This window comes from Hibiscus syriacus, unplaced genomic scaffold (assembly GCF_006381635.1).
Source record: "Hibiscus syriacus cultivar Baekdansim isolate YM2019G1 unplaced genomic scaffold, ASM638163v2 tig00111342_pilon, whole genome shotgun sequence".
Taxonomy (NCBI): Eukaryota; Viridiplantae; Streptophyta; class Magnoliopsida; order Malvales; family Malvaceae; genus Hibiscus; species Hibiscus syriacus.
In genome coordinates, this window is record NW_024063066.1 from 1,196,945 (window position 1) to 1,224,360 (window position 27,416).

At 36.0% G+C, this 27,416-nt stretch overlaps 5 protein-coding genes and 1 pseudogene across 5 annotated transcripts in view; 4 read left to right on the top strand and 2 right to left on the bottom strand.

The window, feature by feature from the left end:
• Positions 1-2,588, top strand: part of LOC120159212 (receptor-like protein 34) — a 5,879-nt gene extending 3,291 nt beyond the window's left edge. The window contains exons 4-7 of the mRNA XM_039169849.1: positions 117-1,169; positions 1,432-1,538; positions 2,304-2,372; positions 2,571-2,588. Of these exons, the coding sequence (XP_039025780.1) occupies positions 117-1,169; positions 1,432-1,538; positions 2,304-2,372; positions 2,571-2,588 (1,247 nt within the window). The remainder of the gene's footprint in view (positions 1-116; positions 1,170-1,431; positions 1,539-2,303; positions 2,373-2,570) is intronic.
• The window catches only part of LOC120159134 (ubiquitin carboxyl-terminal hydrolase 15-like), a 23,354-nt gene extending 12,464 nt beyond the window's left edge, over positions 1-10,890 (bottom strand). The window contains exon 1 of the mRNA XM_039169789.1: positions 10,877-10,890. The gene's annotated coding sequence lies outside the window, so the exon portion shown is untranslated. The remainder of the gene's footprint in view (positions 1-10,876) is intronic.
• LOC120159136 lies at positions 1,926-12,474 on the top strand (annotated as a pseudogene).
• LOC120159141 (VQ motif-containing protein 1-like) lies at positions 5,177-16,716 on the top strand. The gene is made up of 2 exons (XM_039169794.1): positions 5,177-5,586; positions 16,705-16,716. The coding sequence occupies exon 1, from the start codon at positions 5,252-5,254 to the stop codon at positions 5,570-5,572; it is 321 nt and encodes a 106-aa protein (XP_039025725.1). The 5' UTR covers positions 5,177-5,251; the 3' UTR covers positions 5,573-5,586; positions 16,705-16,716.
• On the top strand, positions 8,418-9,245 carry LOC120159213. Its single transcript, XM_039169850.1, has 2 exons — positions 8,418-8,808; positions 9,049-9,245. The coding sequence occupies exons 1-2, from the start codon at positions 8,418-8,420 to the stop codon at positions 9,243-9,245; spliced, it is 588 nt and encodes a 195-aa protein (XP_039025781.1).
• LOC120159137 (GLABROUS1 enhancer-binding protein-like) lies at positions 12,757-13,996 on the bottom strand. Its single transcript, XM_039169791.1, has one exon. The coding sequence runs from the start codon at positions 13,988-13,990 to the stop codon at positions 12,947-12,949; it is 1,044 nt and encodes a 347-aa protein (XP_039025722.1). The 5' UTR covers positions 13,991-13,996; the 3' UTR covers positions 12,757-12,946.
• Positions 16,717-27,416: the final 10,700 nt, after the last annotated feature.

The window sequence follows — 27,416 nt, forward strand, 5'->3', positions numbered from 1 at the left end:
TATTTGTGTTTGAGCTGAGATGATTGTTCTTAGTGTCTGTATTTTTATATTTCTGTTTGTAATTTGAATTGTTGCTCTTGTAATAAACATGACATTTTAGCTCAATTTTATCTTAGCATCAATTTGTGAGATCGAAAACTTAACGACTCTTGCCCTGAACGGGAACCAATTAGAGGGATTGTTGCCACAATCTCTCAATAATTGTAAAGAACTGGAAGTTGTTGATGTTGGTAACAACAAAATTAGTGGTGAGTTCCCCCATCGGCTTGGAACTCTTCCAAAGCTTCGGGTTCTTGTCTTAAGATCCAACAAGTTCCATGGTAGCATAGTGAGCTCTAAAACCAAACCTTTCTTTCCTGTGTTGCGAATCATGGACATCTCTCACAATGAATTCAATGGCTCATTGCCTACGAGGTTCTTCCACAATTTAAAAGCTATGTCGAGCGTGGGCAGCAATGAACTAGGGAAACTACAATACATGGGACCTGAAGACCGCTACTATCGGAATGATGTGAAGATAACCATGAAAGGAATTTATATTGAGCTGGAGAGAATTCTTACCATCTTCACCACCACTGATCTGTCCAACAACAATTTCAGTGGGGAAATTCCAAGCAACATTGGAAAGCTTAATTCGCTTAAAGGCCTCAACTTTTCCCATAACAATCTCACGGAATGTATTCCATCGTCGATTGGGTCCTTGACAGACTTGGAATGGTTAGAGCTCTCTTCAAATCAACTTTCTTGCAGAATTCCACTAAAGTTGGTGGATCTGACATTCCTTGAAGTCTTGAACTTTTCATACAACAAGCTTGAGGTACCAATCCCTCTGGGGAAGCAATTCAATACATTCTCAAACGAGTCCTATCTAGGAAACTCGGGATTATGCGGATTTCCATTGTCCAAAGTGTGCAACCCAAGTGAAACACAGCATCGTCCAGCACGACAACAAAATGTTTCATCAGGTTCAATGTTTGAAGTCGGATGGAAAGTTGTAGTGTTAAGATATGGATGTGGAGTTATTTTTGGACTGATTATGGGGTATGTGGTGTTTTCAACTGGGAAACCTCAATGGCTGGTGATGAAGGTCGAAGGACTTCAACCCCGAAAGCTGAAGCGGTCGAAACTCGGTGGTAGACGCCGTCAAAGAAGCAACTTGCAGAGCAACGGTAACTGGTTTTTCTGATACGTTGTTGTGTACTATTGGCTTGTATTGTGTTGACCTGAGCTGATTGTTCTTAGAAGACTTATGTGTAATGTTGTTACGTGTACAATAGTAATGGTTTCGTTCTGATTCGGTGAAGTCACTTTCGAAAAATTGCCTCTTTCAGGTCACTGATGAGCAACTTGTTGGCTTATTTAGTAATTGTGGACAAGTGAGTTAAAATGTTGGTTTTAAAGTTTTTGTTTATTATTCTGTTTGTTCCTCAGTGACTGATGCTGCTTCTTGCACAACTTCATCCTCTAGAACATTTTTACTTTATTTGAAGGTTTCTCAAGCTGAAGTGAAGAATTTCTTTGAATCAGCCTGTGGTGAGGTTAGTATCGCATCGATACCATGCATGTCCTTTTTCTATCTGTTTTTTACTAAGACTAAGGGGGCGTTTGGATTAGTGAATGTGGGATTCCCATGGGAATAGAATCTACATTCTCCCGTTTGATTAGTCCTGGAATCTCATTCCTGGTAATATAAGATTACCAATAGTGAGTTTTTTTGGTATATTATCGGGAATGTCATTACCTCCATTTCCTTAGTTATTGTTGGATTACTGACGTTTTGGATTAAAATGCCCTTAAATTTTTTTTCTTTCAAAAATATCATTCTTCTGTCATTGAATAATAAAAATTTTACGAAGGTTAAATTACAAATTTATCCTTAAACTATTTTAGATTTACAAAAAAAATCTATAATTGAAATTTTATATGAAGTTTAGGGTTAAAATAAAATTTTACCCTTTCATTAAACCTTTTTATATTTTAAATTTTGTAAAAAAAAATTATATAAATTTTACGAATTTAAATCTTTTAAAGAAAATATATAAATATTTTCCAACTTGTTAAAAAACAAATATCTAATAAGGACAATTTGGTCAAATATACATTATAATAATCTTTTATTCATTTAGCTAAACACGTTAATCTTACATTCTTGCTAAGTCAACCAAACACAAAATACAACATTCTCAGTAATCCTATTCCCTGATAATCTTACATTCCCACTGGTAATCTACATTCCGTGAATCAAACGCACCCTAAAGATAAGAGGTTCCGAAGGTCGACATTGTTTTTCTTTTAATTCTCAGGTCACTCGATTGAGGCTTTTAGGGGATAATGTGCATTCAACTCGAATTGCTTTTGTTGAATTTGTCATGGTAAGTTCATATTTTCAGGACCTGGGCTCAAATTATTTCAGATTATGTTTATGGTACCTTGAAACCTATGTTTCTGCGATAAACTCGACTTCAGCCATCAGACTACTCTGATATTAGTTGATAATCTCCAGGAGCTGTTATCCATTATTAGTTGAAACCTATGTTTTGCTATAACCTTTGCTTAATGTCTTGTTACAGGATGACATGTCTTCGTAAAAAGTCGAAATTGATAACTCTACACCCTTTGATATATATATATATATATAAAAGCGATTTCCTTTCGTTTGTTTGTTTGTATGAACGGTCGGTGATTATTATTTTTTCTAGTCGATTCGAGTTTCGACAATCCCACCTACTAGTGTGAGGAAAGGGTGGTGATACACAATTTTAAATTATTGAAATAGATTATTTAAAAAAATAAAAATAATTATTTTTATTAAAAATAAAAAATAGCTAAAATTATAATTATGATTTACAATCATAGTCATAAATTAAATGTAAATTAAACACATGATTAAAATGTTCTCTTATAACTATTGACACAAATATATTAACCACTTAAGATCATATAAAGATCATACAAGAAAAAGTTGAAAAGCCCCAAAATAAATTCGAACAAAAGATAGATATTAATAAATCTGACTACACTGGTACACGAACTGTAATATGAAATCAAACTAATGAAAGACTACCGACGCAAATTAGAGCCAAACATCATAAGAAACTATCTATGAACGTAAATAATAAATCTAAAATTAATCCAAGCCCCGAGAGTCTAAAATAGAGAAAATCGATATGATAACAAATAAATATCACCTCAGTTAATGACGGTAATATCAAATCTAATCATGAAAGAAAAAAATAAAAAAGTTATCAAACAACTGACAAAAACAATTAAAATATATCAAAATAACAGAAAAAAAGTGTGTCAAAGATCGAGATTAACAAATATAAATTTGATTATATGGGGGATAATGACCCATTCTAAAACTCAATAAGTTAAATTTGATATTGTCCCTATCCCAACAGCGGTCAAGCTTGGCAACTATCATTTTCTTCCTTTCTCTTTCCCTCACTAATTAATGGGTCCAACAACGTAAATAAATAATGAATTAATCACCCATCAAAATTAACAAACCACCCTAGAGTTAACCTAATTCAATCAAATCGATCTAATAATCCTTGAAAAAACCCTAAATCATCTCTCATCCATGTATGTATGTATCCAGGGATGACGATGGGTCGGGTTAAGGTCAACTTAATCTAACCCAAAAAATGCACTCTCCATACGAACTCGATCAGACTAAAAAAATTTATATCCTACATCTTACTCGATCTAATTCGAAAAATATATATTCTTCATCTGACTTGATTTTCTAGAGCATAAATCCAACATGACTCGGTATTAATTAAGGATTTAATTAAAAAAATAATATGAGTTGGTCCATTATATATATAGTTTTTATTTTATTATCCATATTAATATGTGTATAATGAAATTAAAATTTGAATAAAATCTCTAGAGTCAAATCATGCACAGTTACTGATTTTATATGAAAACGTGCTCATAAAATAAGAAAAAGAGACCAAGCTAAAGCCAAAAGTGACCTTTTCTGATCCATTTCTGGTCAAACTTCAAATCATTTTTGCCATTTTCTAATATTAGCAGAAGGAACAACTATATTTTATATTACTTGAACCTCAAGTGACATAAACTTTATAACCACCAACCATATGATTATAATTATTTTGGTAAACCTACTCATGTGACCATTTAATTATTGTCAGATTTTATTTATATTATTGTTAGATTGTATTCTGAGTATCGATGTTTCGATTTAATCAATCAGACCGTTCGACTATTTAAATGCTTTGATAAAGTCCTTGTCCGTTAATTTCTAACTGAAGAGGTAGTGTGGTTGTAAAAAAAACTTGATATAGTTGCATATTTAATCTTCATTATTTATACATTATATAATTTTAGTCACAATTTAATTCAATTAAAATAAATTTAATCACTAATGAAATCGTAACACATATCACTACCTAATTAGAGGATATTTTCTTTAATTTCATTTATTTAATCTAATGATTTTCTCATCAATAAGGTGATAACACGTGTCACCACTATATTAAAGAGAGAAAATAAAGGGAAAAGAGCATACACCGGTGTGGAATCAAACTTGGGATACCACCTTATATTATGACTAAAATGATAGAATATATAAATATTAGGGAGTAAATATGCAATTATACCAAGTTTTTTAACTGGCTTCTCACCTCACCCATTAAAAGTTAACGGGCAATAACTTGATTGAATTATTTAAATAATTGAGTGGTTTGATTGATTAAATCAAAATATCGGTGATCGAAATGAATCCGACAATAATTAAGTCTCTTAGTATTTCTCGATCATAATCACAAAAATATCAGAACTTTATGTCTTTCACAAGAGATTAATTTTTAATCATTTACGTAACGTGATTAACCAGAGCTACGTCCAATTCTCTCCTTCCTTCATCAACCACAGAAATTGAGGCCGAAACTTGAAAGAATGCATAAACGTAAAAGCAGAAGGGGCCATGCAGGGTCCACAATGGCATGCATCACGCATGTGCCCTTTGACTGACCTCGTAATCGTATACATACGTACAAATGCAACGCATTTCAACATGCAATTTCCTCTCATGTGCCATTGAATCCAATAAAAAAATAATTGGTCCTTCTAGACTGCCTCTAAACATAACGGTCAAATAGTCTCATCTCTCTATATATCTATATGGAAACAGCATACACCAACACAAAATCATAAAACAAAAGCTACCCTTTACTCCTCTAGCATAATTGGATTATTGGTTTCTTTTAATTCTTCTTTCGATATGTCGAACGGAGGAGAACCGGTGAAGGTGGTGATCATCAACACCGAGTATGTCGAGACGGATGCCACGAGCTTTAAGTCCATCGTGCAAGAGCTGACCGGAAAAGATTCGGAAGTTACAAGCAATCCGCCGAGTCGGAGGAGCCGGTTTTACCATGAAGATCAGATAAACAAAAAAGAACAGGCCGCTGCCGGGGTTGGGAGTGCTTCATCTAGGTCGGGGGAGTCGGCGGCGTTGATGAAAAACTTGTCGTTCAAGGAGTTCGAAAGGCTGCTAAAGGAGATGCCTCCGGCGGATGATTTGTGGTGGAGGATGGAGTGAGATAATAAGCCATAGTTTTTATGGCTGCTGCAATGGTGCTTTTTTACACACCATGACAATAACGAGAATGTACCGTGAACATTATTGATATTCTTTCAAGGAAAAAAATCCTTTCTCAATTATTTCCTGCACTTTTTTCTACTCTTCTTGCTCTGTAAAAAAAGAAACCGAAAACTCACTCAATTTCCTCATAAACAGCCCCCTTCCACATGCAATTAGCTTTCGAAGTATTCATAAAAAATACCATGTTTCTTAAGATGGCATTACAAAATCAAAAATCAATAAAATTTAACAAAAAAATCTCAGAAATTGATGAAAGTTAAAGAAGCAAATTTGAAACTCTTGTGGCAAAAAGTTCGAAAATCCATGGAAGATGCATCTTTTCATTGTCCAGTGCAAGTGTTTTCAGAATTTCAGCCAAGTAGATGCAATGCTCTAATGAAGGTGATCGTTGCCTATTTGCTTGTCGTCCTGGGAGGAAACCTTGGCTCTTCTACTGATGATCTGAAGGATATTCTCAGATCTATTGGAGTCGAGGAGGATGATGATGATAGGATAGAGTCTCTATTGTCTCAAGTCAAAGGTAAAGGTATCGCCAAGCTAATTACATCTAGAAGGGAGAAGTTGGCTTCAGTTCCTTTAGGCGGCGGTGCCACCGTCGTTGCTATTCCTACATTTGGTGATGATGATATAGGTTAACTAACGGTAAAAATATTTTCGAACTTTCAATAATTTCAATAAATCATCAACAATTTCTAGATTATATGGTTAAAAACTCTCAGTTGACACTCATTATCGTAAATTGTGAACCGAATATACATATGAATAAAATTCTCTAACACGTCCCATAAGTAAAATGGTGCTCAAACCCCTTACATCAATGCAATATCAATGTCCCGTAAGTTGACAATTATTATTATTATTAATATGCGATAAGTACAATGCAATATCAATTCAAAGAATATTCTCAACAATTTGGCATTACACGCTCATACCCCTTACATTACTGGTGCTCAAACTCGGGACATCAATGAATAATAACAGTGATTTTACCATTGAGGTCACTCGGTTAATAGAAAAATATTTTATTATTGAATACAAGTATTTATGATTAGATCACCATTGAATTTATCTAGGGATGAGCATGGGTCGGGTCGGATTTTTGGTCTACCCGATCCGTTAAAAAATTATAAATCTTCCACCGACCTGAAAAATATACACCTGACCCCGGAATCCGATCTTATTTTTTGAGATAAAATCCAAACCCGACCCAACTCGAAATAATATATTTATTAAAAAATATTATTTTTATCCATAAAAATAGGAATTTAATTGAAAGAAAATAATATATCGTCCTCCGATTTTATGCTTTGCCCAGATTAATTTGAATCATCTCGCGTCGTACACCTGACTTTGGTAGATGAGTCTCCCATCGAGGATTTTCTGCATACACAATGACTCGAACTCGAGACATTACTTAAGCGATATCAAATTACTTACTACTTGAACTAACCCGTTGTATAAAATAACATGATTTTAAAGTATTACTAAAAAACCATTTTTATTAACAAGAGCCTTTGGTATATTTATTGAAGATTATATTTTATCATTTAATTTTCGAACAAACATCTTAAATTTTTTATATCTATAAAAGCCTCAATTTTTTTTTAAAATTAAAAAAATTGTTGTGTTCATTTTTGTGAATTTTAAAAAGATTTTGAAAAAAAAATTATGATAGAAGTGTAATGAAGATGAGATGAATTCGTCGATATTTATAATGGATACAAATGATATTGAAAATGATAATTTTTTACATCAGTTAAAAGTATAAAAAATATTTATTTTTATAAAGAAATGATTATATATATATATATATATTAATCGTAACTTTACCATTTAGGGACAAGTTGCGTAACAACTCCATGAAATCTCATTATTATTATTTAATTAGATTAAAATGATTATAAAATAATGTATATATTTAAAAGATTTTTAATTATTTCATAATAAACGTTCAAACATTCGTTCGAATAACTTGTCCAAATCTGGAATCTTTAAACAACATTCATATTTTAATCAATAAAATCGCTTAATTTGTATAAAAATCTTGTTATTTAGATACAAATATTAAAATTTATAATATTACAATATAAATACCAAAATTGCTGGATAATTAATAAAGTTCATATATAAAGTGCAAGCGCATGCACAGTGATAAGAGAAAGAAGAAAAATAAAATAAGAAAGGGTTGAAGATTTGAAAAGAGACAAAGACAAGGGTTGAAGATACAGGTTGGGATTTCCAAGATTCTACTACCAATATTTTCCCACAAAATTACACTCTCGTCCTTTTCCCTTCAATTTCTTTTAGGGTAAAATATGTAAATAGTCTCTAAACCTTTAATACTATTACGTTTTGGTCACCTAACTTTTGATATTTGCAATACAATCATCAAATTTTTAGTTCGTTTTCATTTTGATCCTACCGTTTAACTTTTGCTGACGTGACATCTAATCCCGTTAATTTTCTGACGTGGCAGCAGCTTCCTCTCCTCCATCCTTCTTCCTTCTTTCTTTTTCTTCTTCACACACACTTTCTCAATTAAATCTCAGATTCAAAGCCTTGTCATTTAGGGTGTAGCGTGGAGATTCTAGTTTCAAAACTTCCTTCTTTCCTCTTTCTCTGACTCTCATTCTCCCCAAGCTCAGGAAAAAGAAATTGCTTGTATCTTTGACCTCCAGAGCCATCTTTCACCTCCGAATCCACCTTCAGTGAGTCCAAATCACTCTGGTCAGAGCCCAGACTCGTCCCTGCCCGACCTGAGATCATTAACTCTTGGGAGCTCATGTCTGAACTCGATGCCGATAGCTTCCGTTTCTCTCAAAGCGGCAGCGTTCCAAAGCCGCGGGTCTCACGATCTTCGCTGCTAGAGAAATTCCAGGCCGAGAGCTTCCGTTTTTCAAACACAACGCTCCCCGAAAAGGAAAACGCCGATCCTAATTTAAACAAAAAAGGCACCGCCACGAAGACTCATTTTTCGAGTTCTTCACCGCTAAACAAATACGATCCCGGAAGTGAAGTTGTTTTGAAATCATCGCCGCTCGACAAATTCGAGAGCTTCAAGGAAGAGTTATGGGAAATATTTAAAGGGACAAACCAAGCGACACCGCCTCAGGTTTTCATTAAGGGGAGGCACGTTGGGGGAGCGGAGGAAGTCATGAGGATGGTGGACCAAGGTTGTTTTGGGGATTTAATTAAGGGTTAGGGCGGGGACACAAGAGTCGGGGAGGAACATGACGGATTGACGGTGGTCAGGTGTACGGACTGTAATGAGAACGGTTTGGTCCTTTGCCCCATTTGTAGCTGAATCACTGTCTATTTTAATATCCAAGCGTTTGGTTGCATGTTTAGCTAATTAATCTTATAGGTTGCAATATCTTTTTGATCAAATCTGTATGTTCCTTTATGTTCTATAGTATTCTCTATGCTCCAAGGTAGGGTTTCAAATCGCGGTCACGATCGCGTTTTCAGTTATTTCGAATTTACCGTGATTGCGACCGTCGCGGGCGTTATTACGACCGTCATGAACGCTATTGCGGCCGTTGCGAGTAACTCGGAAGACGACAAAACCACTATATCACGGTCGAAATCGCGATCACGAACCATTTTTTAAAATCCTGCTCCAAGGGTAGACTGTAGAGTTCTAGTGATGTTAGCGGTTGAAGAAAGTGTGTGAGAAGAAGAAAGAAAGAAAAAGGAAGGAGAAGAAGAAGCTACTGCCATGTCAGAAAATTAACGGGTTAAATGTCATGTCAACAAAAATCAACGGATGTAATGGTAGGAATCAAAATAAAAATGAATTAAAAATTTGATGATTTTATTATAATATTTAAAAGTTTGGTGACTAAAGTATAAATGATCTAAAAATTTGGAGACTATTCGTGTACTTTACCCTTTCTTTTAATAAAAAAAAACAATCATAATCCGACAATAATACAAGAAATTATAGCTTTAGCATTCAAATTCAAACTCATCAAATTATATAGATTAATTAATTTTAGATAATTTTTTTATGTATTTATTGTTATTTGTGAGTGATATTAATGGGGTATATGCCACTTTCCCATTTGCAGCTTTTATTCAAACTTTTGAACCTTTCTCTCTCCATGCTCTACTCTTTCTCTGCTTCATTGCTTCAAACAAATTTTTTAAGACATTTTCCTTTCTCCATTGATTTGCATTTCAGTACTAAAAGCTTCCTCAGCTCTCTAGTGATATTAATGGAGTATATGCCACTTTCACATTTGCAGCTTTTATTCAAACTTTTGAACCCTTCTTTCTCTCCATGCTCTTCTCTTTCTCTGCTTCAAACAAATTTTTTAAGACATTTTCCTTTCTCCATTGATTTGCATTTCAGTACTAAAAGCTTCCTCAGGTCTCTCATGGCTTAAAGTTTCTTCATTTATTCTTTAAGGTAAGCTAGCTTTCTTCTCTCCAGGAAAAAAAGCAGTAAAGTTTCGATTTTGGATCCAGTTATGGACCATGCATTGTTTTCTTTGCTATGCTTACATGAAAATAGCTTGTAAAAACTGGGTTCAACTTCAACTTGGAGCTCCATATATATATGTAAAGATCTGATCCAAAAAGTTGGTTCTTTTAGCTAACAATTGCTGGCTTCTGCTGTAAAATGCTTTGAAGTTTATTCCTTTTTTTGTTGTTATTTTGATCAAGAAATGCTGTTTCTCAAACTGGGTTTTTTTTAATATGATATGTCTGAATTAATTCTTTGGAATTTGATATGTTTTCAAATCCTTCTAATTTGCAGACTAAGAACCTTGTCCGATGGTCTGCATAATAAGCCAAAAACATTTGCATTTGCCTCATCTCACTCACCACCACGCTCACGGTGGCGCGTGACAATGTTTTTTGACTCAGGAATCCTGACATGAGGCAAATTCAAAGCATGCATGCATCCCTGGCCTCCCTTTGATCATACATACATCTTTGATCATACATACATCACCTTGAATTGCAAAAATACCCTTGGAAATTTTATATTTTCTAATGTGTTTTTTACATTGTTCATGGTTAATAAATTGTCCACTGTGGGAAAAAATGGCTTTTGCACTGCCCCAGAAAGGGCATGGAAACCAGCAAAGAAATATACAATGAATCAAAGGCATAGGATATAGGGAAAGTGAACTATTTTTGGAACTTCTGTTTGCATTTTTAGTGGATATGTTTCTTGTTTGATGGTGCTTTGATTATATGTGGTTTGTTTTGGCCATCAGCAGGACTTTCTACTCTCTTCTCTTTAAAAAAAATCTGCAGAAGATTACAAGCTCTGCGGTTCGTTTTCAAGCATAAACTCTTTGAATTTCAAGGGACAAAAATGCCAAGATCAAGGTGAGAATCTAATCTAATCTGCCTTGAACTAATGAATGTTGTGCTTGTTCTTGTTCTTGTTCATGTTCATGTTCATGTTTGTTAGTAGGATAATGTTGGTTCGTGTTACATGCTTATTTGCTCTTCTGATTTATATGTAATTTCTGTTAATGAGGATTACGAGCTCAGAAATGCCACAAAGGCAGTCTCCTCGAGGCACACATCAGGTTAGGTCGTCGAGTTCCGATTCCGACCCTTTGCATCATCGACCGATCACTGATCGGAGTAGTCCCAAGGTTGGTGATCGTCGTTCGCCTAGAGGTGCTCCCCAGTCGGATCCATTGAACCAGAGGAAGCTCGGCACTCGCATTGCGGATTTGGAGTCTCAACTGGGGCAGGCACAAGAAGAGCTGAAGAATCTGAAAGACCAGTTGGCTTCAGCGGAAGCTGCAAAGAAAGAAGCACAAGAAGAGCTGGAAAATAAGACCAAGAAGCCTAAAGCTCTCGTATTGAGCCTAATGAAAAGATTTCTCCGAAGAAGACTCGAGATTCTAAGAAATCCTACTGCAGCGTCAGAGACGAGGTTTCTGAAGACAATCAACGAGAAACTGATGTTTTCGAAGTCCCGGTGGAAAAAGCAGCAATTGATCCTAAGGTGGAAGTCGATCAAGCTGATGAAAAAACCAAAGCAATAGATATATCTACTGCACCACCGGAAGAATCCGAGCCAGAGAAACCTTCTTTGCATGAATTGGCTTTGAAAAATGATGAGATAAGTATGTTGAAATCCAAGCTAGAAGTGAAAGAAAAGGAGCATAGTGTGTTTACTCGAGAAAATGAGGACCTGAAGAAGCTGCTCGATGAAGCGACCTTGAACATTTCGAGTGCTAAAGCTAAGGAAGAAGAAATGACTTTGAAGTTGGGCCGAGTAGGGGGGGAACTGGCAGCAAGTAAAACAGAAGCAGCTCAATTGAAGGAAAAGCTCCAATCAGTGGAAGAGCAAAAGGAAGCATTGGAAGCCGAGATGAAGAAGCTAAGGGTACAGACTGAACAGTGGAGAAAAGCAGCCGATGCCGCAGCAGCTATTCTTTCCGGGGGCAAGGAAATGAACGGGAGGATTTCGAACCGATTTAGCTCAATGGATAAGCATTTTGGTGGAGTATTCGAGACTCCAGCTGGTGGTGCTTTTGCAGGTTATGTTGGATCACCAGGCTTAGGTGACGATACGGACGATGGTTTCGGAACTGGAAAGCGCAAAGGATCTGGGATTAAAATGTTCGGGGACTTATGGAAAAAGAAGAGCCAGAAATAAAACTCTGCATCTCCGAAGCACTTTCGAATATCGTATTTTGTAACGGCAGCGCCTATAATCATTCTGAAATGGTTGCTCACCATTCCGGTTTTTGTCGGTCATGCGTTCCGAACGTTGCATCAGGTCTGGCTGCCATATCTCATGCTCAGTAGGTAGTATTGTTCCTGCAAAAGTACTGTAAAATCTAAAACCACTAAGGATGATCTTTACTATGTTGTAGTGTTATTAATTGGGTATGGGGACATATGGTATTTAAGGGGCATTTCTTCTAAATTTGGCCAAGTTTCACTTATGTTGCAGAGTTCTTTTTGGGTATATTTTGATGATTATACGTATCCGAATACGGGTCGGGACAATTATATCATGAGAAATTGAAACTAAAGATTAAGATAGAGCAAATACAAGCATCAGATTGAAGACTTAAGATTAAAGCAGCAAACTCATACAGATACTGCAATGTTAAAGCAAACCTAAAGACAATTTGAAACTTGTTGAGCAATGAACACAAATCATATCCTACACCAAATGACCACAACCTATCAGTGATTAAAATAGCAGCTCTCTATCGGCATCCAAAACCGTTATTGTACAATCACGATACCCGCTGTGACCACGATTGCGACCATTTGCCCACAATAGTGATAAATGCAGGACAATGAACCGAAAAGGCGCTGCAACTATGCTTCTTGAGACTTATAAAATTCCAGCATCCATTTGGCCTGTTCCATTACCAACTCATTCCTCTCCAAAAACAGCTCCAACTCAGCAATCTGCAATCTCCTCCATTTCTCCTTCAAAGATGCTCTCTTTTCTTCCCCAACCATATCCAATCCTTGCTTCAAAACTTCATCTTCCAAGCTACCGACACCGGATTTCTTGTCAAACAAGCTACCGGAACTCTTGGGCCACTTGATATCGACCTCCATTGGCTCCCCATCATCCACTTTCTCGTCAGCTGAAGCAACCGGCTCTGCTTTCAATGCATCCAATGCCTTGCCGTTCCCCTTTGGTTTTGCAGCTGAAGTATCGATTTTTCTAATGATCCCTTCTTTACCCCATATCCTTTTGGACAATTCAAAGCTTTTCTGTTCATGGGGCTTAGAAAACGTCCGATCCTCACCGTCCTTACTCCTCCTAGCATTGTTCTCTAACTTCTTCCTCAACCTCCTCACCTTATACATCAACTGAGCTTTCGAAACATCGGCATGGATCGACCCCTTGACAAAATCATGGAAGGCGTTCGTATCAGCAAAAGGGTCAACCCCTTTTGTGGCCAGGAAATCTAACAGACCTTTCAGCACGGCGATTTCGTCGTCGTCGCTGAACAGTCGTTGGAAAAGCTGCTTCTTTTCGTCTTCTCCGGTCTTATTCTCCTCCTCTTCCTCAACAGCATCGACAGAACCGGACCCTTCTTCGCCGGCTTTCTTCCTGGACCGCTTCAATTCCTTCGTTTGTTCTTGCTCGGACACGCTGGGTCGTTTCATTGAGGCAGGCTTAACGGGAGACGATGAGGGTTTGGATCTGGGTTTTTTGGCCTTTGAGGTTCCTTCCATGGGTTTTGTGGCGACTGGCTTGACATTGAGAGTAGAGTTTTTCTGGGATTGTGGGGTTTGGGTTGAAGTATCCTCTGAGGAAGACGAAGAGGAAGATGAAGCAGTGGGTGGGTCGTCAATGGGATCTTTCGAGCTTTTCTTAGCCATGAAATTGAAAAAAGTAGGCATTTTTTGTCAAAGATTCAGAGCTTAAAAGTGAACGTTAAGTACAAAAGCAAGCCAACTGGAAGAGGCCCAACTGTCCTTTGGATTCTTAACTAAAAAAATATTTACTTTTTTTTTTTACTTTTATTTTTATGATGAAGTATATTTTTATTATATTGATATATTAATTTTTATGTAAATTGTATATTTAGTACTTAAATTATTGATTTTGATTCATTTTGATTTTAATATTTTTTTTCAAAATCATATTTTAAATTTAGTTTTTATTGTATTTTATTATCCACCGTTAAAAACTTAACATATTTTTTATTAAACTAAAGTGATTATAAGATAATTTATTATTCGAACATCTCTATTTATGGAGGCTGATGCTCGAACCTAAAAACCTCTAATTATAATAACTATTCTTTTAACCACTATGATAACTTGGTTGATGCATCAATTATAATATTAATAATTTATTAGTTTCCATGTCAATAATATTGTCACGTTAACGGAAGTTATACGTTAACGTCTATCTAGTAATAACATGTGGCAATAACGCGTAATGTTACGGTCACATGGATAAAAATGAATGGTCTCGTTAGTCATTAAAGATCAAAAGATAGAATTAATAAAACTGAAAGCAAAATTGATACAAAAAAAATTCAGAAACAAAATTATTTAATTTAAATTTAAAAACAAAATATACATTTAAACTTTTAAAAAATAGTTATATGAGTATTATATTTCTAAATAAATTTTACTCAATTTACATTATCTTCAAAATCCAAATTTCAAAACTGAAATTCTCCGATTAATTGTTTTTTTTTTCTTCTCCTCTAAATTATAAACATTATTTTAATCAATTTCTAAGTTCATTGACTTCTAACATTTCTTAGTGGTTGCAATATAATATTTCTCTTTGGGTTGGAAGTTCAAATGAAACTGGTTCGATCGGGTCGAGTTTTTCTATAAAAAAATTCGGGTTCGGGTCGGATTCGGGTTTAGGGTGAAAAAAATATCCGACCCGACCTGACATAGAAAAAATATATAATTTTACCTTATATATTTAGGAATAATTGACCATCCAGCTCAGTTGGTAGAGCACAAGGTTCTTAACCTTGAGGTCGTGGGATCGAGTCCCACGGAGGACATTTCATAATTCGGATATCTCCTACGGAAGCTGCTCTCAATCTGGTGTTGGGGGTCAGTCTACTATCTTACCTCCCTCTTACCTCATTACATATGGGAACAAGGGTCAACCATTTTACAATAATACCCATTTATATATAATTTTTTCAATTAAGTCACTATTTTTATTAAATAAAAATATATTTTTATTATTATTTCGGATCGGGTCGGATTTCTATGTCATATATTCAGGTCGGATCGGGTGAAATTTTGTTTTGATCGGGTCGAGTTAGGTCTCGGGTAGAGGCTCTCTTGCTCTCGGGTCGGATCAGGTGGACCAAAAAACCGACTCATGCCCATCCCTAGGGCTAATTCCAATGCCTGAATCTTTCACCTACACCAGATGCCAAGAAGCGTAAACATCATCGACCTCTAAGATACAAACAACAATTACAAATGACACCAACGGAACTAACCTGTACTCGCAAATAAAAGTGATTATCGCTAGGCATTGGGAAAAATTCAGGGGTTCAAGAATCTCTTGGTAACTCTGCTTTTTCAACAAAAGCCATGATCGAAATGCTTCCGTCCTTTGAAAACTTCACAGCATTACCAACAATGTCTAAAATCGTTTGCATCAGGCACTTTTCGTCTCCAACGGCATATTCAGGTAAGTCAGGAGCAAGATTTAATGAAACGTGAGGCTTTTTAACAGACGCAATGGCTTTGAACACTAATGGGTGTTCATGTTCGTTCGTTTAACTTTAAACAAATAAACGAACACAAAATTTCTTGTTCGTGTTTGTTTATTAAAGAATGTAGCTTGTTCATGTTCGTTTATTTAAATAGTAAACGAAAATAAACGAACGAACGTAAACGAACATAAACAAACACAATAAATGCAAATAAATGAACATCAACGAACATAAACGAACTTGCATCGGACATAATAAATGAGCGTAAACAAATGTAAAAAACAACAACAATAACCACATAAAACTCATTATTCATTAATAAAACATACAACTTCAGAGCTAAAATTATTTGGATTTTAAATGGGTATGATTTATATTTTCTTTAATTGATCTGAGTTTAAAATTACTTGGGTTTTAAAATATTAATGATTGGATCTTAATATTTTAAATGGGTATGGAGATTGGGTTGAATATAAATGAACGAACATGCACGAACATAAACATACATAAACGAACAAACATAAACATACATAAACGAACAAACATAAACGGAAATAAATGAACGAACACAAATGAACAAATTACCGAACGTTCACGAACGTAAATAAACGAAAGAGACCTTCGTTCATGTTCGTTCAATTAATTAAGCGAATATAAAATCTTGTTCATGTTCGTTCGTGTTGAGTCAATCGAATGGATGAAATAGCCAAGAGGAGGGTGAATTGGTAATTAAAAATTTTGGTGGAAGCTTGACAGAATGTAAACAATGAAAACAATAATTTAGAGTGATTCGACTTTATCAACCAAAGTCTACATCCACTATCTTCGCTATCCACACTAAGTATTTCCACAATTCACTAATTTGTATATACCTTTGAGGATAAGGTGTAACCTTACAACTCCCTCAAGAATTATACCCCAAAATTTTGAGACAATCTCTCAAAGAGAAAATTACAAATTACAAGCTTATAAAATTCGCTTATAAAATTCTCGCTAGGAATGTGTTTGCACAATTCAAGAATAAATCAAAACACTTGAGAAATGAATACAAATGAGCACAAGAAAAATTCTTTGAAACCAAAAGGAATATTGAAAAAATGTTGACTTAATTTGGCTCAAATTTGTTGTTTTTGGCTTTATCTTTTGTCTCTTATCTTCACAATGATTTGAGATCTTATTTTTATACTTTTCCATTCAATTCCAACCGTTTGAGTTGTTGTGTGAGCGAATATAGTCGTTGGGGGAGTGAATAGAGTCGTTGCGAGGTAGTTTCCCGCATTAAATGATGTCTATAAGCTTGTAGTATCGGTACTCGATCTCTCAATATCTATACTCTCTACATTAAATACAAAAATTTAACTGTTTGGAAACTCTAGTATCAATACTGTCAAAATGATATCGTCACTACTATATTTAATAGTATCGATACTGTACATAGTATCGATACCATTTTAGTATACTGAAATTTTGATGGATTCAAAATCAAAAAGGTAGTATCGGTACCACCACTAAGAGTATCGGTATTACTATATTAAGTAGTATCATTATTGTATATATTATCGGTACCATTTTAATATTCTATTTTGATAGTATCGGTACTGCCTTAGCAATATCAGTACTACTGCATCATTTTGGGCTTTGGCATCGATATTTGTATCGATATTTATTGAACAGTATCGATACTGTTCTAGTAGTATCGGTACTACTACGCTTAAAAATCATTTTTGACTCGATTGAAGTTCGAAACCCTTAGTAAAAATTATTTCAAAAATATTTCCAATATAAGACTCAATTTTTCAGTAGAGTGATGAGTAGTATTGACCTTTTAAATTTAAAGTATAATTTACATGTTCGAATGATTGAATCGAATATAATCTTAAAATTTGTAACAAACTATTTAACAATTTTTGGTATATCGAAATATCAAAGTGTTTTCAACAATTTCCTCCTTTTTTATATAACAAAACATTTTAGAATTTTAAGATTTTCTTGAAAAAATACTCTCCCTAACTCTAACATTTCTCCATCTTTTTGCTAAATCAAAAAGACAAGTTTCGAAATAAACAAGATAAATAACAAAGCTTTGAAGATCAAAAGGGCCAAACAAGTTAGTCAACATAATTAATATACATATGCAGCGGGCATGGTCACAATAAAAGGAAACATGGCTGAAGACACGCGGAATAATATATCAAATAATCCAAAACATAAAAGAAATACCAAATCCAAAATATCAAAGTCTAAGCAAATCACACGAAATTGTAAGTTCAAAGTATGACATTGCAACACCAACAAAAAAGCAAATAGCAAAGCAATATCATCATGCATCTGACGGAGGATCAGGATCCGAAGGAGGTGCGCGGAAAGAAGCAAGGTTTCGAGAGAGAGAGTTGAGCCTATCTGTCACCATGTCGAATCGAGCGAGGATGTCTCGTCGGGAATCCATATGCATCGCTTGCAACACCAACTGTTGAGAAGCGATCTCGGACACCTGAGTCCCCAAAGCAGTAAAGTGGGACTCTATAGAGACAAACCTCAAGTCCAAAATCGTCATCATGGACTGAAGGTAATGAGGCATCTCACCACTAGTGCTAGGAGGCTCGTCAGGAACGACTGGATCATCAACGTCATGTATAACATCATCATCTTGAGGTGGAATTGGAGCCGGAGCCGCTCGAGATGAACTTGCATCAGGCGCCTCTTTTGCTTTCCTTTCCCAATTGTCTCCAACTTTAGTCCATCCCGACTTACGAAGAGAGGTGAGATCAATATTGGTACCCAAGGGGATAGCAACATCAAGATCGACTCTAAGACCAGCTTTTATAAAGAAATTACTAAGAAGACAACCATAAACTAGAGATTCAACCCTCTTAGAAGGAATATGGTTAACGATGTCCACTAGTTCATTGAAGATGATTTGAGCAAGGTTAATTCTTTTATTTTCTTAAAAACAATGAATCCACCAAAATGTCATTGCTACGGAGAGAGGAATATCTTCCTCCGGATGGTCGAAACCACCAAGAGATGATCAAGTGAAGGAATCTCTCATGAAAATCAAAGACGCTAGCGCTCTGCCCTACTGCTAAGGTGGAAGGGACAGTGTCTCGCTCATTACCAATCCCGGTGTTTTCAAGGCCAAAAGCACAGGCGATGGAGTCGGAGTCAAGAGTAATGTATTCCCCCAAGAGATAGGAGTGAATACTTTCTATATGAGTACGAGCTTCGTTTTGGACACAAACCGCATTGGAATAGAAAATGCGGACGAGTTGATGATAAACGACAGGTTTGACTTTGAACGTGTTATCAAATTTCCAAGCTTTGAAACGTGGAAGGTATTTAAAATTGATGGCGTTCATTGCCGGAACGGAAGGGAGACGCTCACCCCTAAGGGCATAAAATTCGAAATGATTAAGATATCGTGAATAGAGGTTATGACGATTTGGTTCATTAAAACACGAATTCACAATGGTCATTTCATTTTGATTGAGATTAGGATTTGGCGGAGGGTTAGGAGGCAGATTAGCACGAGAGGAAAATGATCGATGTCGTTTATGAGATATGGTAAGTAGTGGGATAAAGGTAAAACCTGCAAAAAAAAACAATATATATGTATGCAACCAATCAGTCCCAAAACTCAATACGAGTCCACAATTCAAGGCATGATATAACGAAATTAAGTTAAAAACATAATAATGAGCCAAAAAGAAAATAGTGTTAAGGAAAACAAAAGTATATATATATAAACAAACGTATATATATATAAACAAACGTATATATATGGATCAAGAAATAAGCAAGAGCGATAAAGAAGTCGGAAATATATGAATATTTCATTAAGAGGTCATCTGGTGGCCATTGTGGCTCAATGCAGTTGCAAGAATCCATTCTGACTGAGCCACCAATGCTCTAACCTGTTCTTCACATAACTGAAGGAGAAAGGTAGATTCTAAACCATTAACAAGATAGCAGGGAAGATTGAATAAAACATACATACATACATACATAAATGCCCTATTTTTCATCATATTTACGCCAAATCAAACATCATATAAATCCTACCCAGTTTATGTTCTTATTCCTTCCTCCCCAATTCTTGGCAGGCAAACATACCCTTAAGCATAAATGATAAAGAAACCGAAATCAAGCAAAACATCTAAGCTACACTCATTAAGTTATCAGGTAAAAACTACCAGAAGCCAAAAGAATAATGCAATTTGTTAAGACCAAACTACTCATATTATCCAATTCTCAAATCATTAAAAAAAATCATTCCTTTACAGAAAGTAAGAGCTTGACCTGAGAAATCAGAGAGAGGCAATGGTGGGTTTGGAGGAGAAGAAGGGCACTTTGGATTATAAATAAATAAACAAACCCATATTTCCAAAAACTGAAATTTACCCAAAAATAATAAGCAATCGGGTAAAAATTTCTATTTGAAACATCAAATCAAATTTCACCAACAAGCTGCCAAAGGAAGTCAAAAATGAAAAACTATATCCAAAGAGCAAACTTACCTTGTTGATTTTTGTCTTTTTAGCAGCTTAATTGCAACTTTTCCCCATTAAGACGACTTTTGACGATCTCTCTCTCTCTATATATATATACACGGTAACAGACGAACTAAACAAGAGACGGTTACTACTTAATGTGGACCTCATCACTCAGGTCATGATGAACGGTGGTGATTACGTTTAATCTCCCTAAAAGGAAATGGATTGGATGACAAACTTTATTTCTTTTATTTTTTTATTTTTTTATTTTTGTTTAGATTATTTATTACTTAATATAACTTGAATTTCTATTGTATTTGTAATAGAACACCTTGGAGTATTTCTTTTCTTCTTTGTAAAGATAACCAAATATAGAAGGAAGTGATGTATGTATTTATAAGCTTTTTTTTGTTTAATCATTTACGTATTAGGGAATTAATGATATATCTCTCGTAAGTATGCTCAGGTGATACATGTGGTGATACATGTGATTCTTGAAATAGGTCGACTTCCTTTTTAAAGATCAAATCATGATTTTTAAAATTAAGGCGACGTTCGGTTATTAGGCACAATAGTCGATCTCCTGCGTTTATGCTAGGAGACGAATGCTATCGACCTTAATAAACGAATACCTTTTTTAACTTTTTGCATCCATAATGATTTTTAAATTTAATAAAGATCGAACTCAAAATTTTCTAATTTTAAATATAGGGTAATCAACTATGTACTAATTTTTAGGCGCTTGTGGGGTGCTAAACCTTCTCCACACGTAACTGATTCCCGAACCCGATTTCTGGATTTTCGCAGACCTTAAAACTCAGTATTCTGATAAAAAAATATTTTATTAAAATCACCAGGTTTTCATGGTGTTCCAATCGCACCTTAAATGATTGGTGGTGACTCCTTACATTTCGAAATTTCTTTTCAAAGAGAAAACCCTCGAGTCGGTATCGGTCTTTTCCCTGCCTGGGCGAAAAACGATGTCGATACTTTCTAAAATAATATTTTTATTTAAACTTGTCACATTAACGTGACGACTCCAATCAAATATAAATTTTTATTAGAATTTATCATATCGGAATAAAAATTTTGAATAAAAATATATTTTATTAAAACTCATCATTTCGACGTGATAAATTTCAAGTCACTATAATAAATATCGTAAATTCATAAATAACTAAGAGAGAAAATTTACAGGTGTTTACAAAACACTTACTACTCACAAGAAAACTCTCTAGTATTGGGAGAAAGAAATGATTTGGGATGATTTTGAAGCTAAATGGGCTAGAGTATTTATAGCTGAAGTTTAATGACTAATCTTGTAAATACCCTAAAGTATCCAGGGACTAAAATATAATTAACCCTATTACAAAATAAATAAAAAATTGGGGCCCCCTTTGTTGAAAATCACTCCCCCCTTATACGACTTTCACGTTCAACAATCTCCCACTTGAAGACTGATTTTAATCTGTCTTCACACCTCGATCAATGCATCATCATTTCTGGTCTTGTTACTCTAGCATGCCAACTGGAGCTGAACACAACTTCAGTTTATCCGTAGTCACCGTCTTTGTTAACATGTCTGTTGGATTTTGAGGCCCACAAATCTTTTCAAGTTTCAAAATCCCATCTTCCAGAAGAGACCGGATAAAATGATATCGTAAGTGTATGTGCTTCGTCCTGGAATGAAAAAACGGATTCTTCGCTAAATGGATAGCACTTTGACTATCGTAATACAACTATACAAGAAATTGTTTTCTTGTTTCTTGCCTAACTCTTCCAAGAAACTTTGGAATCAAATCATCTCCTTGCTGGCTTCCGTAACAACGACATATTCTGCTTCAGTTGTGGAGAGAGCAACTATCTTCTGTAGTTGAGAAACCCAACTTACCGTGGTTCCTCCTAGAGTATAGACATACCCTGTAGTGCTCCTTCTGATGTCAACATTTCCGGCTAAGTCATCATCTACATAGCCTGTCAGTATAGTATCTCCACCTTTGAAACAAAGTGATTTGTTTATAGTACCCCGTAGATATCTGAGGATCCATTCGACTGCTTCTCAGTGTACCTTATCCAGATTATTCATATACCTGCTAACAGCTCCCACTGCTTGAGCAATATCTGGTATGGTACAAACCATGGCATACATCAGACTTCCAATTGATGAGGCATACGACACCTTCACCATGTGTGCACGTTCTTCCTCCGTCTTTGGTGACTGTTTTTTGGAGAGTATGAAATGAACACCTAAAGGTGTACTTACTGGTTTAGAATCTTGCATGTTGAACCTGAAGAGTACATTGTTGATGTACTCAGCCTGTGATAACATCAAAGTCCCCGACTTTGTGTCTCTCTTAATCCTCATCCCAAGAATCTGCTTTGCAGCGCCCAGATCTTTAATAGCAAACTGCTTCGATAATTTTTGCTTCAAGTGTATAATCTCTTACATGTCTGAGCCTGCAACGAGCATGTCATTAACATACAATAATAAAATAATGAAGCTGTTTTCGAACCTCTTGATGTAGCAACAATGATCTGCTTGGCATCTGGTAAAACCATTGCTACTCATGAAACTATCGAACTTCTTGTACCACTATCTAGGAGCTTGTTTTAAACCATACAAGCTCTTCTTCAACCTGCATACCAGGTTTTTTTTGTCTGCCTTTATGAAGCCTTCTGGCTGCCTTATATAGATTTCTTCCTCCAAATCACCATGAGAAAGTTGTCTTCACATCTAACTGCTCAAGATGTAGATTTTCTGCAGCTACAATTTTCAACACCAGTCTGATTGTAGACACTTTCACGACTGGAGAGAAAATTTCATTGTAGTCAATACCTTCTTTTTGTTGAAAACCTTTGACAACCAATCTTGCTTTGTAGCGTTTGTTCCCATCGTGCTCTTCTTTGTTCCTGTAAATCCACTTGTTATGGAGCGCTTTCTTGCCTGGTGGTAATTCAGCTAATTCCCACGTCTGATTTGACATAAGTGAGTCCATCTCATCTTTCATGGAAGACTCCCACTTGACTGAATCCTCCACCTGCATTGCTTCATCATAGCACTCTGGTTTACCATTGTCAGTCATCAACAAATAGTGCAAAGCAGGCGAATGACGCTAGGTTGGTTTAGGAATTCTGGATGAGCGTCTCAGTTCTGGTGTGCCTGGTTCTTCTTGAACTTCTTTAAGACTGATATGAACATCATTTCCAGAAATCTCTTCGAACTCAGCAAATTCCTTTGTTTCAGCTTCGGAATTGGAGCTACTTAATTCTATGGCTGACCTGTCTTTATACATCACATTCTCATTGAAAATGACGTCTATGCTTTTGATGATCTTTTGATTTTCGTAGTCCCAAAACCGGTAACCGAACTCATCAACACCATAACCAACAAAGACACATTTGTTGGACTTGGCGTCAAGTTTACTTCTTTAAGTGTGAAAGGTTTATTTTTTTCTTGCTCCAAAATTCCTTTGGTATTCCATCATCCAAGAGAACTGAGGGCCCACGGTTGATCAGGTAAGCTGCAGTGTTGATAGCTTCAGCCCATAACATTTTGGGCAATACGACATGTATCCTCATGCTTCTGGCACGTTCATTCAGGGTTCTGTTCATACGCTCTGCTGCGGTGTCATGGGAACTGTTGTCTCCATCTTGATCCCATTGTTTGCACAGAAATCTCTGAATGTACTATTTCTGTACTCTCCTCCATTATCAAACCTCAACCGCTTGACTTTCAGACCAGTCTCATTTTCCACCATGACCTTCCATTTTCTGAAGGTATCAAAGACTTCTGATTTTTTCTTCAGAAAATAAACCCACACCTTCCTTGTAGAATCATCGATGAAGGTGGCATAATATAGTGAGCCTGCAAGGGATGGAACTGGAGATGGTCCCCATACATCAGTATGAACCAACTCTAACTTTTCTACCTTGGGTGTCTTGCCAATCTTTGCAAAACTAACTTTCTTTTGTTTGCCAAAGATGCAATCCTCGCATAGTCCGACATCTACATTCTTTAGATCCGGCAGCTTCCCTTTTGACAAAAGTGTCTTCATCCCTTTCTCGCTCATATGGCCAAGCCTTTGGTGTCATATGTTTGATTTTCTATCAGCATATGCTACTGCAATGATATTCTCTAAATTTGAGGTTACATAGAGAGTATCAGTCTTCTTACCACGAGCAATGACGAGTGCTCCTTTGGTAATCTTCCATTCACAGCCTGAAAAGGTTGTGCTATATCCTTCCCCCATCAAGTCGTCCTACAGAAATCAAATTTCTTTTGAGGCCAGGAATATGTCTCACTCCTTTCAGCGTCCAGGTGGTCTGGTTTGACAACTTTAATCGGATGTCTTATTTTTCGACGATCTTCAAGGTTTCATCATCAGCTAGATGAACCTTCCAAAAATCACCACTGACATAGTTCTCCATGATTTCTCGGCATGGGGTGGAGTGGAAAGATGCCTCTGAATCCAAGATCACTGATTCAATTGGATTGTTGACGCTTAGAATCATGACATCACCTGTCTCCTATGTCATATTGGCAGATTTCTGTGCGCCAATATCTTTCTTCAGTGCTCGGCAATCTCTTTTAAAGTGACCCTTCTTGCCAAAATTATAACAGGTAAAAATTTTCTTTCCCGTTCTAGATTTCGATCTGCCACGATTTGAATTTCTTTATGAAGTTCTCCCTCTAGACTCCGTGTGCAAGGCTGAGGAGCTTGATGCTTTCGTCGAATTTTAATTTGTTGTTTCCCGACGAGCTACTGACTGTTGTAACAGTAGCATTCCAACTGTCTGGTAGAGATGATAAGAGAATTAAAGCTCAAACTTCATCATCGAATTCAATTTCCACGGAACTTAACTGGGTTTTGATTGTGTTGAGTTCATTTAGGTGTTGAGCCACTGATGCCCCTTCCGTCATCTGCAAATTGAATAATCGCCTCATCAAATGAACTTTTTTTTTAGGCCGATGGCTTCTAATACATACTGGAGAGAGCCGCCATAAGACCCGCCGTTGTCTTTTCCTTTGCTATGTTGAAAGCAACATTGCGGGATAACGTCAGTCGGATAACTCCGAGGGCTTGTCTGTCGAGAAGAGCCCAGCCTTCATTCTTCATGCCCTCTGGTTGCTTTCCTGAGAGAGGTTGATATAGATTTTTCTGATACAGAAAATCTTCAATCTGCATCTTCCAAAAGCCAAATTCCGCACCATCGAACTTCTCAATTTTCACATTCTTTTCGTCTGCAGCCATCGCTCCCACTCGAATCTGGCTTCGTTTGGATCGTTTTTGACAATTCTTGCAAACCACCGTGTATTAGAACACCTCCGTCTACAAATTCGTATCGCCGACAAAATTTCACTATTCATGAAATTCACTATTCACATGAATAGTAATAAATAGTAACCTCACAAAAAATTGACAAAATTTACAACCAAAAGTTCTGATACCAGTTGTTGGGAAATAATCGAGTACGAGTAATTTCTCTATAACCAGATTAGTGAGAATGCGAAATAAAAGCGGAAAAATAATATCCGAAATTGATAACGGAGTTCAACCAATTTTGCCTACGTCTTCGGACTGCTGCAGATCTTTTACTAAAAGAAAAAAATTACAGGTGTTTACAAAACACTCACTACTTACAAGAAAACTCTCTAGTATTGAGAGAAATAAATGATTTGGGATGATTTTGAAGCTAAATGGACTAGAATATTTATAGCTGAAGCTTAATGACTAATCTTGTAAATACACTAAAGTATACAGTGACTAAAATGTAAGTAACCCTATTATAAAATAAATAAAAAATTGGGGCACCCCCTTTGTTGAAAATCACTCTCCCCTTATGCGACTTTCACGTTCAACACCCTTGGTAATGTAACTGTGTAGAATACAAATGAATTCAGAATTGCAATTTTCGGAAACAATTTGTAAAGCAGCTGCGAGCGTGAATTCATTGCGGCGCTCATTCTCCAGTATCTGAATAAAAGTGGTTATCCCTTCGTCAGCTAACCCATTGTGGCAGTAACATGATATCATTGATGTCCATGATGCCACGGTTTTCACAGGCATATGATCGAACAGCTTTCCGACGAATTCTATACACCCACATTTCACGTACATGTCAAGAAGACAGTTATTAACAAAGACATCCGCTTGTGAGATCATCGGCGCAACAACGAAAGAGTAAACGACGTCAGGATCTGTTAGCGAATGATACCATGTGAGAAAAGGGCCATCAATGGCAAGGTGAGTATGAAGAAGAGATGAGCAGCAAGTATCCAGTAAAGAAAGTATCACACTTGTATATTGACTGTGTAAAAGCTATGTATGGAATACAAAACTTCTGCTTTTATATACAACTTATAATGTCTAATACAAGCGTAACAGACTTCACAACTGATACTAACAACCCTAACTGCCACTAGCAGCTTCAAGAAGCTCCTAACTACTTTACTAACACCACCATGCAGGTTTTCAAAAAAAAAACACCATGCAAGCTAAGCATGCATACGCAGTAGCACGAGCAGCATGGGCACCATTGTTGCTGACTCATCATGCAAACAATGCTCGACCCTCGGAATCAAATTTAAAAACTCTGTTGGCATTTTAATGAGGTCTTAAATGAAAAATAAATATATGAAATGCAGAACCATGCCCTGATAAGATACAAAAGTGGAAAAACAGTCCTGCAAATATCACAGATAGAGAGAGCTGCTCGATAGACCTAAACGATAAAAGCTAGAACATTAATTATTCCATATGTCTTATAAGGAATGAAGTTGTGCAAGAAGCAGCATCAGTCACTGAGGAACAAACAGAATTATAAACAAAAACTTCAAAAACAGTATTTTAACTCACTTGTCCACAATTACTAAATAAGCCAGCAAGTTGCTCTTCAGTGACCTGAAAGAGGCGATTTTCGAAAGTGACTTCACCGAATCAGAATGAAACCGAAAAAAGGAAATCACTAAATGGTGCCACCGGTTAAACTTACATTATGATCAATATCAGAAACATATACTGTTTACCTAATACTATCATCTCGCTGAGCTCGAAAAGCTTTACCAACCAAATAGTACACAACAGCATATCAGAAAACCCAGTTACCATTGTTCTGCAACTAGTTGCTTCT

Excerpts from the sequence above, each read along its gene's own strand:
- LOC120159141 (XM_039169794.1), top strand. The coding sequence starts at position 5,252 with ATGTCGAACGGAGGAGAACCGGTGAAGGTGGTGATCATCAACACCGAG.
- LOC120159213 (XM_039169850.1), top strand. The coding sequence starts at position 8,418 with ATGTCTGAACTCGATGCCGATAGCTTCCGTTTCTCTCAAAGCGGCAGC. Across the intron at positions 8,809-9,048 it reads CATGAGGATGGTGGACCAAG|TATTCTCTATGCTCCAAGGT; the intron begins GTTGTTTTGGGG and ends TATGTTCTATAG.
- LOC120159137 (XM_039169791.1), bottom strand. The coding sequence starts at position 13,990 with ATGCCTACTTTTTTCAATTTCATGGCTAAGAAAAGCTCGAAAGATCCC.